This window comes from Pagrus pagrus (assembly GCF_965226575.1).
Source record: "Pagrus pagrus genome assembly, chromosome: 14".
Classification (NCBI taxonomy): Eukaryota; Metazoa; Chordata; class Actinopteri; order Spariformes; family Sparidae; genus Pagrus; species Pagrus pagrus.
The window spans coordinates 6,995,041-7,009,268 of record NC_140198.1 but is presented as its reverse complement, the minus strand read 5'-3'; the positions used below and the strand labels follow the sequence as shown (position 1 = coordinate 7,009,268).

The 14,228-nt window shown below is 40.7% G+C and overlaps 1 protein-coding gene across 5 annotated transcripts in view; it reads right to left on the bottom strand.

Moving 5' to 3' along the window:
- Positions 1-8,930, bottom strand: part of cadm1a (cell adhesion molecule 1a) — a 393,450-nt gene extending 384,520 nt beyond the window's left edge. For all 5 annotated transcript variants that reach the window (XM_084373683.1, XM_084373685.1, XM_084373686.1 and 2 more), the window contains exon 1: positions 8,817-8,930. In XM_084373683.1, the coding sequence (XP_084229809.1) occupies positions 8,817-8,889 (73 nt within the window). In that variant the 5' untranslated portion in view covers positions 8,890-8,930. The remainder of the gene's footprint in view (positions 1-8,816) is intronic.
- Positions 8,931-14,228: the final 5,298 nt, after the last annotated feature.

Sequence of the window (14,228 nt, the reverse complement as noted above, 5' to 3'; positions counted from 1 at the left end):
TTAAGGGCAAAGAGAGCCTAACAAGACTATTGAGACTATCGACTTAACATGATAACACTGTGAGCAAGAGCCATTCTAGGTTTTGGTTTGGGAATTAATGAATTCAATGAATGCTTGCAGCTTTAAGGGTGTTGAAGGGTGTCCACCTTTACACTAGGTTGATCGTCTAGCCCCATTTAGATATTAGCTCCCAAAATTGTATAACAATGCACCATGACAATGATCCTGAACATAGCAGTTTTTTGGAAAGTCTGGAACAGTGGATTGCTTTTGACTGGCCAATCACCTGACCTCAATCCAACTCGTCATGTGTGTCAGTTGTTTTAGACCAGGCTAAAGGGAAGAGCCCTTGAAACATGAAAGAAGTGATGGCAGAGAGTTGTGTGATGTTGCCTGAATGTGATTATTTCAACCTGAGTAAATACAATTGCTTGATTGACTGAGTAAGTCATTAAGTCCCTGGACTCTCTCTGTCTTGAATTTGCTGTTTTGCCCAATCACATGTTTTTATTTATTTATTTATTTTATAATATGATGTAGCGCAGCACAGCCAATCACTGCACGGCTCTGACGGTGACAGTTGAGCCGTGGCAGTGCTCTAACACACACAGACAGGAGAGAAAAGCAGCGAGTGATGACTAACAAACATTTTGTTCAAAAAAGGAAAAGTCAATCCTGCTCAAAGACGACAGCTGCCCTGACTTTATTTAGTGAAAGGTTCAAAATGTTAGAGAGCTCATTTCTCTCTGAATGAGAGGAGTGAAAGGAGGAAGAGGCAAGTGTCAGAGGGAGGGAGTGATAACATCCTGATTGCATTTAGCACGCATTACACAAGACCTGAAGATTGTTTTCACCTTATATGAAATGATCAACAAAAGGTTGACAGAAGGGGCTTTCTGTAGAGTGGACCATGGTCAGCAACATATCAATGTCAGTCACTACAGATGCTTAATTAAAAATAGTTACTGAATAATTAACTAGATCAGTAAAGCAGTCCTAAATGCTCATGGGGTTTCCATGTCTAACACCTGTGCAACCAGCTAAGGTTGGGCCGAAGAACGCTGCCATTGTCCGCCCAGGCAAACAATGCCACACACTACCACACACAAGCAAGATCTGATAATAACACCTGTAAAGCTCCATATGGGTAGATTCTCTGTGAGGTGAGTAAAATCTTATTTCTGTGAAATAAAAGTTTCAGAAGTAAAAAGAGCAATTTATGGGGAAAGACTGGGTGAGTAGGTAAGGATGGGTTGCAACTAACAAATATTTTTTATTATCGATGATTCTGCCAATTGTCTTCACAATTAATTGATTAATCATTTTAGTGAATAAAATGTCAAAAAAAATAATCTTTTTCTTGGATCCACTAATTAATTATCAATTAATTAATTGACAAATCATTGCAGATCTGGCTGTGAATGGGGTTATTAATATCCATCATACAAACATGTAAAAAGTTGTTTTTTTTAAATGATTGTACCTTTAAAAGAGTACCCTGTAAGACAATTAACCCCCTTCCCCTAAGAATGACATCATCATCCATCGTTGCTCTGTGGACATGAGTCATCTGCCAATTCAGCAGACATCACCTAACCCTACAACCAGCTCCACATAGCGTGCATCACACATACATCATGTAGGAAGTGAGGAGGAAACTAAAAAACTCAAGACAGCAGAGGCTACGACTTGAGAAACCTATAGTGTCCAAGCCCAAGCTGAGGAAACTCTGATGACACTACTGGGGTTTGCTTTTTCAGACACGACAAAGCTCCTCCAGAGCCACAAAACACCTGTACAACTTATTCACAGCCTAAGAAGCACTAACCATAACTATAAAACAAATATCTTAGTGTGTAAAGTGCCCCTTTAAATTCGAAATGGGTGATTTTGCATGTAATGACATATACTAAAAAAGTAATGCGTACATGACGTGTTTATTTAATCCCTGAGTAAATGCACCGCAGCTTTGTTATGCCTCAGCTCCTTAGACTACCATTCTCTGTATTTCTTACTCTTAATGTGATTTACTGATTCCTTCAACTAGTCTGCTTTTTTTAAACACTTGCTAGAAGCCTCAGCTGGACAAGACTCCTACAAGTTATGTTTAGAAAATATTTGCATTCACCTCAGTAGCCTTTTGTGCATCAACATTATGTAAATATGATCATAAATATTCAAACGTCAGTCGAATTTGACTCATTTCACTTGTGTAGCCAGATTGTCGAACTGTACCTAGGCCAGTATGCTGCTTTCAACACAGCAGATTGCAGCCCACGCCCACCCCCTCAACACCCCCTCCCCAATCCCTCCAGAGATTTGGAATGGCAGGGTGCTTACTTGACATCCCATCAGTTGGCGGCACACTAACAAGTAGGCCATAAACCTTTTTTCTCTCTTTGATTACACTAAGTGCACAGAGGCCAGATGCGACCCAGCCCAGTCATCTGTTGGCTTGCCAGCAGAGTCACTGCGGACTGGCAGGGGGCAGGAGGGGGAGGAGGAGGAGGAGGGGTCACTTGGGGTCCCCTCCCTTCAGGAATAAAGCCATTGTTCTTCATTACGGCAGCACAGGCTGCTGGGGGGTACAGAAGGAGAACAAGTCCATTTCCACACCTGTTTTCCATCACCAGGACTCCTACCGGCTTGACTCCAAGCCAAACCACTCTGTACGAGGATACAACTGAGTCTGATATGTAACTGAAGGTGCCTGTAGGCAATGTTTGGCGCCAGTTCACTGTGGTAACTGAAATGGCCATTTTCAGACCAGGTCTAAAAAAGAAAAGAAATAAAACTGTTCCATTAATTGTTTTTGTCAAGAGAGAAACGTCTGTGACACAGCATTGAGATCATTACACAGCACTAAAACTACAATGAAACTGAAGGCATATCAGCACCAATAGAGATTTTTATTACGTATAGTGTACATGATATTAACAAGTTAACTTATCTGTGTCAGATACAACAGATATTTATGCCACAATAATCTCCTGTAAGAGAACATTTTTGCAACATGGAGATTCTTGCAATCAGAAACAGATAAAGAAATACTACCAATATATCAGTTATTGCCGTATATGTTGCCTTATTTGTACAGATATGAAATCTTTCTTACAGAATATAATGCAGAAAAGCATGCTTGGAAACTTGCTCAGATTTTCTTTACTCCCAAATATCGGTATTGGTATTGGTCCCAAAAATCTAGTATCATTAGGGCTCTAGAAAAAATGCAGCGTGTGATACCTGCCAGAAAGGGTGACTCATTTAAGGCTGAGTATATTTTGTTCATCACAATGTGTCCATGTACTGCTGATACAGTACCTGAATACTATTCTTATTCTTCCAAAAGTAGTTGTGCAATAACTATAAAGCATAGTCTGAAATAAAGTTCTGATTTAAATCAGGATACATGATCAGGGATCAGAGAAAACAGGATTATTAGTCAAGTTCATCAACAGAGTAGGACTGCATTATGTGCAGCATTCACAAAGATGCACGATCCAGGTAAAGCAGCTAAGCCTACATCCATCCCTGCAGTGAACAATAACACTAAAGCAATTAGGGCTTGGCTTATGACATATCATGAAAACCCAAATCTAAGACAACATACCGTCTCATCACTATAACAATATAATAACAATATATTGCCCAGCCCTGGTTTATTTCATATTACAGCCTACTACCAAGATCAGCATGCTCGTTCTCTTCTAATAAGTACCCTGGGCATGTATTTTTCATGAAGTACCAGACAAGTTCTGAAAACACTGACTCTGTGCTACAATGTGAGGATTTTCTACTTTTCTCTGTTTTAATTGCAGCATTAACTGAATACAATTGGGTTTGGACTGTTTGTCCAACAAAACAATGCAACAATGCAACAAAGCAACGTGACTATGTCTCCCAGAGGACTTTATGATTTTTCTGATGAATTTTGTGGACGAAATTAATCATTAGTTTCAGCCGTAATTAGAATCATTTCAGCTTCGGGGCTTCACACAGAAAAACTGAACAGGTACGCCATTATACAAACTGAATCATATCCACTTTATAGAATTAACAACACTTTGATAGCACTCTCTGGTTCAGTTGTAATCTTTGCTATTGTGTTTTCTATACATTTTGCACAAGTGACGAGTCTGAGCACTTTAAAGACCTGTATGGACTATTACACAACACTTAACCACTACATCACTTCTACTTCAGGTCGTAAATCAGTCATTAGCTACACAACAGATTTCAGCTTCTGTGTCTGAGTGAGCAACATTCTGGTCTGTTAATCAGGAATGATATATGAGACTAACTTGCTCAAAAACTGGTAAACAGAAGTGATGTTTAGAGTTAAATATCACGCTTCACTTCCTCACTTTCTGGATTTAGGACCAGATAAATCTCTTTGGAAGGCAGCATGGAGATCAAATCATAGACGAGCTTTTACTTGGAAGGACTGGATGTAAACAATCACATCTGAGATCCATTCTGTACTGAACGCAAATAAATGAAAACTCCAGCTAAAGCTTTGACAACTTAAATTAAAAAAACCCGTGTTGGGTGCATTATCATAGACTTTTAGGAAATCCCACATACTTTAAGCCAAAGTATGATCTTTTCCTAACCCCAACCAAGTGATCTCTGTGCCTAAATTTAACCACATTACACGAACAGTGTTGTCACAACATAAAATTGAAAACTGAGCCTATAAACTTAAATATAAACTTGCAAGATAAAGGAAGCTAAAGTTTCAACATATCAGTGGTTTGCAGAAATGAACACAGCCAATATTCATTCTGCTGTTTGTGTTGTATATTATACTAATTATATTGATTATATTACTATAGTATACTTACTTTTGTTATACATACTATATCACATTATTACTTTGTTTATTCACTGAAACTCCATACTTTACAAACCGATCACTGACTACTACCACACTGCACTCCAGCACTTACTACATCTAACTGACTCCCAAGCAGTATATTTAAAGCTACCTTATAAATATACTACCTCAGAAAAAAATGCAATTCTACAATTGTTTACTGTTAATGAGCTGTTACGTTGCTCTACTCTATATAATGTACATGATGTACATGTGCCTGTATGTTGAACCACAGCTGAGAGACCACAGATAAGCTTACACCTGAGTATCAGAATAATTACAATAAAGTTGAGTTGAATAGAATAATAAAAAAAGGAATAACGTTGCTAAGATGTGTTTTATGCTGTACCTCAGTCAACCAAGCTGTAACGGCAATGCCAGAAGAAAACAGGTGGATTAACTCAACACATGTTGCACCACTACAAGGTAATAAGCTCCGAAGGGATCCTCTCCTGTCGATCATCTAAGGAGAGCATGATTATTTCCTCTCTGAAAACAAAAGACCTGAAATTTCAGACTGTCAGTGGCAGATATGTTAGATCCTCCGCCAAAGCTCAAATATACATACACCACAACTGCAACTTCCTGAGACACAGATAAGAAACATTATCATTATCCAAGCTCAAACACACAGGAACCATGTAAAGTGTGAAAAAAAAAGCTAATGTTTAACTCGTACACTCACATACCTATCAATGAACAGGTCATGTTGGCATGCAGCTATCCTGCACTCACAGAACAGCCCCTGCTCTTACCTGCACAATCACACCCATTGCATAACTTCACAAAAATGAAATCGGAGATGCCGTTCACTTTAGCTGATGGATTGCCTAAGCAAGTTTTCAAGTCTCAGCAAGCATGTGGTCAGAGTGTGCTGCGTTAGCACTCCATAATAACACCTGTGAAGTGCCATGCCCCTGGTATTCCAAAAGTATAATCCACCATTACAATTGGACTAATATTTCCACATAGAACCATGACAGAATCGAATAAGACGTACATTTTGATAACGCAGCACCACGCTTGCATAAATTATGACAGGATACAAGATAATGATATGGCTGCATGATTGCCACTTTTATTACAGTCAGTACTGGCTGTATGATATTTCTTCCGTCCTTCCTCACAATACTTTTACAGAAAAGTGCCGTCACTTTTTAAATAACCTACATTATAAATAAAACTTGATTAAAATGTATGAATTTATAAATCACGATTTCATTAGAAGCAGATAATCTAAACACAAATGTCACTGCCACGGCCAATTTAAAGTCTAATTGTAGAATCTACACTGATGACTGCAATTACACTTATTTATAATTGCGAGCAGAAATAATTAAGATATGAAAATATATCACACCTCTATGTGTACGTATATTGGTAATTATGCGATAATATGTTTTATGGCATATGTTATCTCTAATGAACGCAATAAAAATTTCTTCCTTGCCTCAAAATAGAGAGGAGTTCATCTCAGAGTTCATTTAGAGCCCCTTTATCTTCAAAGAAAGACAACCACCGAAGACAGTTTCCAAAAGCACATTTTAAAGACTTATGCCTGGTATGTTCCTGCTTCCTGTTTGAGTTAGTTGAATGTATTCTGGACATATACATCAATGACTGACCAAATTCACCACTTATTAACTTATTTCCAATGGATGAACATGATCTCTGGAGGGTCCACTGTATCCTTTGACTCCTCTAGAAACAAGAGCAATGGCAGTCATACGCAGTGAACTATGAATGCTTTGCTCATAAATGCATTTCACTTGGAGCGCTTGTGTGATTTGATGACCATATGAGGCAAGCCCGAGTGCCAAAATGGAACTAACAGTTGGGGCGAAATTAATCAATGCAGCCTGACTGCAGTGCAATAATGAACATCATAGCACCAACTTCCTTTTTATTTGTATTGAGGAGGGAAAAGAAGAAAGAAAAAAAACATCCTGCAATGCTTAGCAAGATGTGAGCAGCTGAGCTGGAGGTAAATAATTGATATGCTTTGTGCAAGCGTGCCCTGAGCTTTGTTTGAAATCAGTGGAGCCATTTCCATGAAGGTAAAAGCAGCACTGCCCACTGCCCAAAGAACAACAAAGCCCTTGCTTAGTTCGCCGGTGCTTTACAGGACTGTTTAACTGACTTGGCGCATGAGAAAACATCATTGTGCGTCCATTTTTAATGGAAATGGATAAAATAAAAAAACGCTGCATGGATTAAGCCTGCAGGATAATCCACAATGTGACAAACGTCGACATCTGCCGCCCTGTCATTCTCACTGTGAGAGGCTCGAACTCAGCAGAAAAAGGGTTTATATTCTTATGGAGAGCCGCTTCGCGCTGAATAACTTTGTGTTAGTAAGCGCTCATGACAGGACTGACTTGACATAAATGTGTGCTATAACAGGAGCAAGTGCGCTGAAATCCACCGCAAAGCCACAGTTTAAAGCCAGTTATGTAATTGGGTAACCTATTTGTACGGGTTTCCAGTTTTTTAACAGCATGCGCTTGCTGTGTGTGGAGGAGGAGGGGGGGACGGCACGGGACGCGTTGCCCCGACTACTGTTATTGCACTACATCTTCATCGTATCAATGCGCAAAGATGAACAACCCCGAGGCGAGTGTACATCTCTGAGTAGTTCACGACTCAAACACAGAGCACACATCCCTTAATAAGCTGACAGCGTGTATCACAACACTTTCTCCCATCTCAGTCGGGGAAATAGCGCGTGTGCCTGTTCCGCAGCCCGCCAACTCAACCAACACCGCTCACAACATCACCAAGCCACGAGCGTAAAAACAGAAATCATCATAATGTTGCGCAGCTTTATCTGTGACCCATCCTCCTCTTGAAAGCATCTGACTCGCATTTCGGCCACTACACCCGAGCGAGCCCTTTCTTATGTTTCCGTGCACACCGTGAATCTATCCCCGATATTACGAAAACACAGTCCCGGAACGTGATGGGAAAACCACGCAAATTAATCCTCTCGTGTTCACCACAAAGAGTATATATCTCATAGGGGGTCGTTTCGGGCGTTGTGTGAACCACTCTGAGGTGCTTTTCATTTCGGCATGTATCCAACACAACCAGTGGCACTTCTTTCATTCATATTTCAACTTTCATAACGGGTTCGCCAGTCCTCATAACAGCCTCAGCAGCGAAATCCAGAAGAGGGGGGCCGATAGTGAACAACTTGTAAAAAACTGGGATTAAATAGACAGCAGATGTTGGCTCGGGAGATGTCTTACCGCCGAATTGATCAAAAAGGGCACGTTATCACTGTGGTTACTCGAGTTACGTCCAAATGTGTACTAAAACCTTCGGCTCAGTGACGCCCAGTTAAATTCACGCAGTTTTGAATGGAGTTTGCTGTAGCGTATCCTCAAAACTGCACGTTGTCGTGGGGGGCTGCTTGCTGCATATTCTACTTTAACGCACCGCTGTTCTCTGTGATTCGCAGCCGTCTGACAAAAAGTAACCAAGCTAGCGGACTGACCGGACAAAAAAAAGCCATTTAAACCTGTTAACTGCATCTCTCTGGCGACAAAAGACCACGATATGTGTTGAATTGTCCACATTTAAGAGTTGGCAGCTGTGGCGGCGGCAAAAGCGATTTATAATGGTTGAGCTGACAAAGTGATGTATTCTTCGGCAGCGTCTCCGTAACGCCTGTTTGTATAGCCAACATGACACCACACACACGTACAAATATCCTCTTTTTGATTGTGTATTTTAAACTTTACGGACAGTTAGCTTCTCTCACTTGCTCCGCAAAACGTAAGACTACATCCCAAAGCTCCGCCGCCGCCGCCGCGCACATTCAAACATCTTTAAGGGGGGAAAAAATGACATTCCTGTATGTTTATCCGTGGAAATACGCCAGGACAGTGTGTTTTCCGTTCAGACAGGAAAGGTAAAGAAAGAAAAGAAAAAGTCCTACCTTTGTGAAGAGCCGCTTGAAACATGAATAAAAAGAGAATAGTCGCGAGAGAGCCGCTGCCAGTGTTCGCCATGTTGGACACCTGCTTCAGTATGGCAGAGAGAGGCAGCTTCACCTATAGCTACAGCGGGACTCAGTTAATGAGATGCGAGGGAGGGCGGGCGGGAGGGTGCTGTTTATGATATTCATTTAATACGACGTCTGTTGATGAATCACGCCGCTCGTGATGAACGTGTCTTTGTATTTTCTACAACTCTTTCAATGTTCTTACATTGACAAAAAAAAAAAAAAAAACTCAGATTCTCAATGCTTTTATTTTATCGATGTGTTGTGCTGCAGGAGTGGTGGTGAGGAGGAGTGTGTGTGTGTGTGTGTGTGTGTGTGTGTGTGTGTGTTAAAATTGGATGGGTCCCATCCTCATCATGGGGAAATGGTCCCGGTCCAGTTGTTCTTTTTTTAAATGTATTTTGGCATTTTCAAAAACTGCACTGATTAAGCAGCCACCTGTAATAGCTAGGGAATATTTCAGATGAGCAGGGCCAGACATAATATTTTTGAGGTCCCGAGGCCCCCGCACCGACCCACCCACCATTCTTCGCCTGCACTTCTCGGATTCAGGAGGGAATGAGGCATCGGGACGGTTTGATGATGGAGCAGAAAAGATGCGAGGAAGGGAGGTTACTGTTTAGGATATTCATTTAACACGCTGTTTTTGATGAATCATGTCGCTCGTAATAATCTTTATATTCTACAACTCTTTCAATGTTCTTAGATTGCGCAATGCTTTTATTTTATCGCTGTGTTGTGCTGCAGGAGTGGTGAGGTGGAGGGTGTGAGTGTGTGTGTGTGTGTGTGTGTGTGTGTGTTTGTGTGTGTGTGTTTCCGTGTGTGTGTGTTGAAATTTGATGGGTCCCATCCTCATCATGGGAAAACGGCCCCGGTCCTTTCATGCAGTGCCCCTCTCTTGCACTGAATACATGTTGATTTTTTTTAATGTAATTTGGCATTTCAAAAACTGCACCGATTAAGTGACACACACACACGCACAGACCACCATTATTCGCCTGCATTTCTTGGATTCAGGAGGGAATGAAGCATCGGGACGGTTTGATGATGGAGCAGAGAGATAATGGATCTGGTTGGTCCTTCGGGGCAGCCGACCTGGAGAGCTGGTCGGATGCTGGTCTTGTTCACTCTTCCCAGGAATGCCAATATTAGCCTCACTTTGTTGTCTGTCTCACAGCTGCACTCACCGACCAAACAGTGCATTACAATAGCAAAGTTTGTCCTGGTGTTGCCCTCTTTAATTATGTATATCCAAAACATTCTGCTTGGTAAAACACAGGGCAGAAGCTATAGCACCAAAGTTACAGGTGAAAGCAACATTATGTAACCTTTTTACCTTAAATGCACCATCAAAACCATTTTGATGGTGCAGTGTCTTGTAACAGAATGAATGGTGTCTCTGTCTCAGCCGCTCCGCCTCCCCATCACTTGTCTATGCACCATGTACATCAGTGAGAGGGGAGGATCACAGCGTTTCATGTTTACCTCAAGATCATTTTCATCACATAACACTTTTACGACATAATGAGTTTTGTTTGTAGTGAGCACCAACATTACATCTGACAAACTGTTACAGACCTGGGATTTGTATTTACGACAGTGTTGTTCCACTCAGAAACTGTGGGGGGCGCCAAATCGTTCAAAATGCCAATTTCTGCATAATGTTGCTTTAAAGCTAAAGCTACGGGTCATCACTATCCCATGTTATATAAATGCCTGGAGTCTTTTCTTTTTATTCATTGCCAAATTTGGCATCACAATGCAAAATAGAGTTGCTGCTGCTCCATGCTGTCCATGATTATTCTGCCACCCTCTCAAAAAATATTGAGGACACAGAGTTTTTCAATCTGATAAACTGAGACCAGAAGTATCTATAGCTTTAAGATACAGCACTTCAGGAGGTCAGTAGGCCATTTTCAAATTGCTAAAAATACTGCAGCCACACATCAAAAAGTAGAGGACCAGATATGGAAGGTAAGGACAGGCAGACACCTAGAGATACAATACAGGTACATAAAACATTATTATTATTGAGGGGCTGAAATGATAATTTTCATTTTTATTTGAATTAATCAATTTACTTATTTTTTGATACACCTATACATAACCTTTTGATTGTCTTTTGCTTTATTTAAGGTAAATCCAGCAGCTAACAAAATCACCATGTGTACCTGTGTAATGTAAAGTTCATATTTGGAGCTCTTAACCCTTGTTTGTGAAATAAGCAGGCTGTTCTGAAAGCACTGTTGACTAGAAGCAAATATCAGAGGTGAAAGGCAAACACAACTAAACGTGAAGCCAGTTCTGTTCTTTATTTATGTTCAACATATTTGGACAGCACAAAAACATGTGATGCATTGATGTGGTGGCCCTGAAGTCGTCTAAGACAAGCTAAGACAATAAAAAGTTACAGACAGAAGAGAAAAAAAAGACAGAGACTAACCTGTTAAAATCATAAGCTCTTTGTCGTTGATGGACATCAAAATTAACATATATCAGTGAACTTTTTCAATACTTTTTATTATATTACAAGAGGCATTTTATTTCACTTTACTATCTTGGGCAGCATTTGCACATCCAAACCTGCTTGGATTAAAATGTAATGTTATGTAATATGAACTTCAAATACAAATGACAAACAGATGCTATATTTAATTTCATGTCTTTTGTGCTGCAAATATAGCTGAGAGTTGAAAGCAGATCGTTGGAGGTAGATCGACTTGAATCAAGAGCCTCAGGTCCCTCTTCACCACAGCAGTCTGTTACAGTCTTCCACTTTTTTGCTGACGCTGCACCACTCTGCCTGTCGATCTCACATCCAATCTTGTCCTCACTCATGAGCAAGACAGACTCATGAGAGTGTGATACAATGATATCTGGAGCACACCCAGTGACCACAAGGCTGGAGTTGAAGACCTTGTCAGGAAGGGACCTAATCCAGACATTCCCACTTTACCCTCACTACTTTATTGAGTTTTACCAGGCCTGTGTCACAGCTTTCCACAACCACCTGATCAACTTAACCTCCAGGGGGTGATCTACTGAGATCGCTTCTTCTTTCATTACCAATTGTTCAAGATAAATGACTAGTACAACTTATGAACAACCTTTTGCATGGAACATGATGTTATAAACAACGCATGGCTAGAAAGAAATCAAATAACAAAACATCAGCTTCAGATCAGGCAGGCCTTCCCTCCCAAACCCCACAATGAGCTATGAAAGTGAGAGAGCATGTAAAATACAAAGACTTTGGAACTGGCAAAAGTAAAAGTTATGTAGCTAGTTAATGTTATTAATTAGACCTGCTAAACATGCTAAAACATGTCAAAATCTCTGCTATCGGTCACAAAGAGGTGACTATGACGGTTTAAACCTTGACACAGCAGTGCTCAGGACCATACAGAAAAGGAGAGATGGCTATACTTCACCGGACAGATGATGATCTCTGTACTGTACCTATAACAAGTTTTCATAGCCTGGAGGCACAACGCCAGTGCTCCCGCCTAAATGTGCTGCCCCATTGGAGATTCACCCAACTCTTACATCCAGCCTGGCAGGTGGCGGATCGACGCGGAGGTGGCCCCAAGTCATTTTTCTTCAAGTTTTGTATAGCCACAAGATGCTCGCCAGTAAGCTCAGACACGTTTGCCAAGGGGGACCCTACTACCAACAATTCAGCTCCCATGGGCATGGCGGTACACAAACCCCTCTACTGCATTAAGATGGTCATTCATTAAGTGATAACCAAACTCCACCTTTGCTCTCCATACACATAAAGGATATTAAGAACCAGATCTCAAAGGGTTGGCCAGTTATTGAGTGCTCAGCATCATTTTTGAAATAAATGCATGAATAATCATCTCCAACTCTCTATCCCAACTTTGGCGGTTTTCCACAGCAGCAAAAAAACAATAACACTGTTTGATTGCAATTCCTAAATCAATGTGATATAAGTATATTAGAAAGCTGTTACTACATTGTTCTTTCAAAACACGCACTGCGGAATGCTCACTGCAAGCTGATTTGGGTGTGACCAGTGCAACATGCACATTTTCAAGTAGGTGCAGTCAAAGAAGTACAATAAACTGATGATATAACAACCCCTTTTAAACCCCTATAGTGTAGTAGGGTCCCAAGTGGCCATGGGCCAGTCTTGGGCTAACGTTTCTGAAAACCCCTTATCTGTTTTTAAAGTAAAGGTATACGATTCATTTCATTACTGCATATAACAGTTTAGACTAAGCCTTGACTTCTTGGCTCCAAAAGGAATTAAAATATCAAAACAAGCTAACATATTGTACTGACCAGAGTGGGAATTTGTAATTCATTAGATGCTTACTCTTATTCTGGCATATGTCAACTTGCTGGGTTTGCCACATAGCTGTTAAAGCATAATCAAACTAATGACCATACTATTAACTGGGTGCATATATGCATATGATGCGCTGCACCTCCTCTGATAGGGTAAGTGAAATGCAGGCTGCAATATGTTTATGTAACCATGCATTATTTTGCATTCTATATTTATGTTCATATTCCCCCCTTTGTATATGCTATTACCTTTGTTGCTGAGGGATTTTTCTCCTGAAGATAATCATAGGATTATATTCCTTTTTGCTATTTTTAGCCATGTTAACGGTGTGGCTCCAACAGTTCAGCCGGTCACAGTTTGGTTCAGAGTAAAATGTCTCAACTGTTTACTAAGATTTTATCATGCACATGGTAAGTAGGCATGAATAAACAAACAAAGCAAAATACAAAAAAAGAAACCTTAACTGGTCAAGATCTTCCAAACTGCAAGCATTACAAACAGGTAAAAAAAAGCTCCAATGATCAATTTCCCTTGGAGATCCTTGGAAGAAGCTTAATTCTGTTCCTAAGGCAGTTTTCTTCAAATAAAAAGGAAAGCAGTGACTCTTGATGAAAAACTGTATACTGATGGACACCTCTGTAGTCAGCTGGTAAGCCAGAGCGAGTGTGATTTAGACTCAGACTGTGTTGAAAACCCCAGAAGCTGAATTTGCACAAGCTGCTCCCCCAGTACACATTCATCTGCTCAGCACCAGCTCACACTCTCTGAGAGAGACTCAGCATATTTTACCGCTATCAGCCTCATCATAAGGACCCGTGTCAGTGAAAATAGTCCACCAAATGTCAAGGCAAACTCTTGAGGAGTTGTCAATATATCTTTCTCTGAAGAAGTGTTGGAAGGACTGACCATCATGACACGACCGACTGATTTACCAACATTGCCATCTGTTGGCCCCACTTCTCACAGACCAAGCAAGGAAGAAACCTTGAGCAAGAATGAGTGAAAGATGCCGGTACAAAGCGCTAAAATGG